General features: G+C 32.3%; 1 protein-coding gene across 1 annotated transcript in view; it reads left to right on the top strand.

Annotated features, from left to right (window-relative positions):
- The window catches only part of LOC101499118 (homogentisate 1,2-dioxygenase), a 5,224-nt gene extending 1,824 nt beyond the window's left edge, over positions 1–3,400 (top strand). The window contains exons 3-9 of the mRNA XM_004509980.4: positions 649–728; positions 1,089–1,256; positions 1,356–1,531; positions 2,362–2,431; positions 2,520–2,674; positions 2,772–2,855; positions 3,038–3,400. Of these exons, the coding sequence (XP_004510037.1) occupies positions 649–728; positions 1,089–1,256; positions 1,356–1,531; positions 2,362–2,431; positions 2,520–2,674; positions 2,772–2,855; positions 3,038–3,253 (949 nt within the window). The 3' untranslated portion in view covers positions 3,254–3,400. The remainder of the gene's footprint in view (positions 1–648; positions 729–1,088; positions 1,257–1,355; positions 1,532–2,361; positions 2,432–2,519; positions 2,675–2,771; positions 2,856–3,037) is intronic.
- The last annotated feature ends 503 nt before the right edge of the window (positions 3,401–3,903 follow it).

Genomic DNA, 3,903 nt, shown 5'->3' on the forward strand with positions numbered 1-3,903 from the left:
CTTGTTCAATTTTCTTATCCCTAAATATGACCACTTTTGGGAAAAATACAGATGTCCCTAAATACCAGCCCATTTTATTATTTTTCCAAATATATAATTAATACTCCCTTTAGAAAATTGTTTGTTAGAAACATTTATATAGATGCATTATATACACTATCTACTTGTCTTAATATATAATATATGTGTTCCTCAAAATAAAAATTATATGTAAAAATTATAAAAGGGATTTAGAGAAAAAGACAGAGGTATGCAGTATTTCTTTAATTTATTTTTGTTAGGTTTTTACTACTTCACCCTAAAATATAAGCAAAAGTGGGTAAAAATAAATAAATGTATTTCGTCCGAATTTTAAATCAAATATATCAACTTTCTTAGATCAATTTTTTTGTACTGTGTTAAGTTGGTTAAGTTGTTCATTTTGTGTACTGTGTTAAACAATTTGTTGACATGATATCTTTTTTCTTTTATCTGTCCCTCAAGAAATGCTAACAAGCATTTCTTCTTTAACTACATATTTCAATTTTATTAATTTTCCTTTTTTTTTTTTCCTGTAGTCTAACCAAAAAAGTAGTAATATTTATGATTATAAATTTGAAGGTAAAATTTCACACTTTAATAAATGGGGAAATGATGTATCACTTATAGGTACACTGCTAACAAATCAATGGACAATTGTGCCTTTTGCAATGCTGATGGAGACTTCTTAATTGTTCCTCAACAAGGAAGTAAGTAAACACAACTTCCTCTTGATACTTGAATGCAAAAGAAATTTTCTATACTTGAATGCAAAAGAAAATTTTCAGAGGGTTGTTGCAAATGTCTTCCAATGAACTCCTAAATGTTTATATTTTCCATTTTCTGTCATTTGAGTTGTCTCTGGTTATTTGTATAGAATCTTATTGTTAGAAGGAAAAAGTGTTGTCACCGTGTGTTTTTGAATTCTTCCATTCAATGATATCTACTTTGGTTTGATGGCTTATACAAGTTTCATGATACTTAGAATATGCTATTATCCTTCCTATATTGTTACAGCTATTCTTTTCCATCTTATTTATCTTTATGAATACCTTGTGCTGAATTTGTAGGACTACTTATCACAACTGAATGTGGACGATTGAAAGTTTCTCCTGGTGATATTGCTATAATACCTCAAGGTTTTCGTTTTAATGTGAACTTGCCTGATGGTCCTTCCCGTGGCTATGTTGCTGAAATTTTTGGTACTCATTTTCAACTTCCTGATTTGGGACCAATAGGTATTTATTATCCTCTGCGGTTGAGAAATTTAAGCATATTTGTTGGTTATTAATGCATATGATATGTTTAATTAAAAATGAGTTTTGTTTACATTTTAGGTGCTAATGGTCTTGCTGCGCCAAGGGATTTCCTTGTTCCTACAGCATGGTTTGAAGATAAATCATATCCTGGATACACTATAGTGCAAAAGTTTGGTGGTGAACTATTTACTGCAGTACAAGATTTCTCTCCCTTCAATGTTGTTGCTTGGCATGGTAATTATGTTCCATATAAGGTATGTGTTGTACTCTTCTACAGTGTTCGAAGATAATGACTATTTACGGTTCATTTAATTTTCTAAAAGTTAAAGGGTTGGATAGCGCAAAAAAAAAACTTGTTTTGATGGTGCAATGAGCGCCGCTGCCCCATGAGGGACATTGTTATATGTGCCACCATCGTTCAGCACTGCACTCGTTAGTACTGTCACTCCCTCCACCTCAATGGCTCATTACTCTGTGCCTTCATTCAGACGATTCTCTTGTTGTGTTCAACGACAACTCTGCCTTTTCCACCACAAACTATAATCACTGGCTACCACCTCCTCCTCCTTTTGCCACCATAATAACCTCCAAACTCGCTAACTTTCTATCTTTCTCAGTTGCTTGAATTCTTTCTCGTAAATCGCCGCGAAACCGCGCATCAAACTCACACCTAATCGTGGAACATCTGAAACCTCCCCAGTATGAAATTAGGAAACTTTCTACCTTCTGAAGCCTACCTTGACGTAGTGCAACCCATTGAACTATACAGAGGACATTGTAGTAAATTTTATATTGCTATGTCCAGTGTATAAGCAAATAAAAAGAAATGCACCAAACAAATGACTCATCTACTTATACTGTAATGTGTCAATCCTATTTTTTTAAATGTAGCAAATAAATATTATATTGCTATGTCCAGTTATAAACACAAAAAATGAAATGCACCAAACAAATGACTCATCTACTTATGCTGTAATGTGTCAATCCTATCCTTTAAAATGTAGCAAATAAATATTATATTATGTCCAGTGTATAAGCACATAGTAAATAAATTTTTGTTGTTTACTGTTCTTTTCATCTGCAGTATGACCTAAGCAAATTCTGCCCTTATAATACAGCGCTGTATGATCACAGTGATCCATCAATTAATACTGGTATGTAAATTATAAAAAGAATTTTCCCATCCGGAAATTCTCCTGTTTATACTTTTTTGTTTGTTAATTAACTATTGTTTATGCTCAGTGTTGACAGCACCGACTGATAAACCTGGAGTGGCATTGCTTGATTTTGTCATTTTTCCACCGAGGTGGCTTGTTGCTGAGCATACCTTCCGGCCTCCATATTATCATCGCAATTGCATGAGTGAATTTATGGGTCTCATCCATGGTAACTATGAGGTACATTATATCAAAATTTGACTTCTCAACACTGTTCTCAAAAGCATTTATTGTTTGACAGATTAGTGCAAAATTTTGTAAACATGTATTTTTACAGGCAAAGGTTGATGGATTTCTTCCAGGCGGTGCAAGTCTTCATAACTGTATGACTCCCCATGGTCCGGATACCAAGTCGTATGAGGTATGCCTTTTCTGAACCATCAATTTGAGGCATTGAAATCATTCTTGTGCGTTCTGTTTTTCCATTCTCAGGAGTGAAAAACCTTGTTCTGTTTGTTCCCTTTGCTGATTTGGTTTATGCACCAAGGGACAAAATTGTGAATTGTTGGATTCAATCTTTTGATATGTTTCTATGTTGTACAGGCCACCATTGCTCGCGGGGACAATGTTGGACCTCACAAGATCACCGACACACTGGCTTTTATGTTTGAATCGAGTTTGATTCCCCGTATCAGCCGATCGGCTCTTGAATCCCCGTTCTTGGATCATGATTATTACCAATGTTGGATTGGTCTGAGATCTCATTTCACAGTTTCTGAGACATCTCTTGGAAGCCTAGCCTTGAACAATATAAAATAAGGACTGAGGTGTGAAATGGTTGTTTGCCACACTAAATCCAACTCACTCACGATAAGTTCTGGATCACGATGTACATAAAAATAAAAGATAACCAACACAAAATGTAATCTATAATTTATAATTTATGTATATTGAATTTAACTGTGATTTTGTAACGTCCAGTTAAGAGGGAATAACAATTGAAGTAATAACGAATATTTTTTTCATATTTATATAAAAGAAAAGGTATTATAATAAATAATGAAATTTTCAAAAGAAATAATATTATCCAATATTTAAAATAAAATTTTACAATTGAAAATTCCTTAATAATTAAAATATTTAAAATTGGACATTTAATAACTAATCATGAAATAAAATACAATGTGGATACTATGTCTATTTATTCTTCATCTATTAGCCTAATATAAAGAAATGGTCTCAATGCTTGAAAACAACACTTTAAAATACTAAATTCCAATGAATAGTATACACAATTTTATAACAAGATTCGGCGTGGTAACTAGAAAAATCGATCATGGCACCTGCATTCTTTCAAAAATATTCATTAAAAATATATATGATATAATTAAGATTTTTCTATAATAACTAATTACTTTCAATAATTAATAAAAATTAATCAATTAAATTAACGATAATTCACATCTATA

This window comes from Cicer arietinum, chromosome 7, assembly GCF_000331145.2.
Source record: "Cicer arietinum cultivar CDC Frontier isolate Library 1 chromosome 7, Cicar.CDCFrontier_v2.0, whole genome shotgun sequence".
Lineage (NCBI taxonomy): Eukaryota > Viridiplantae > Streptophyta > Magnoliopsida > Fabales > Fabaceae > Cicer > Cicer arietinum.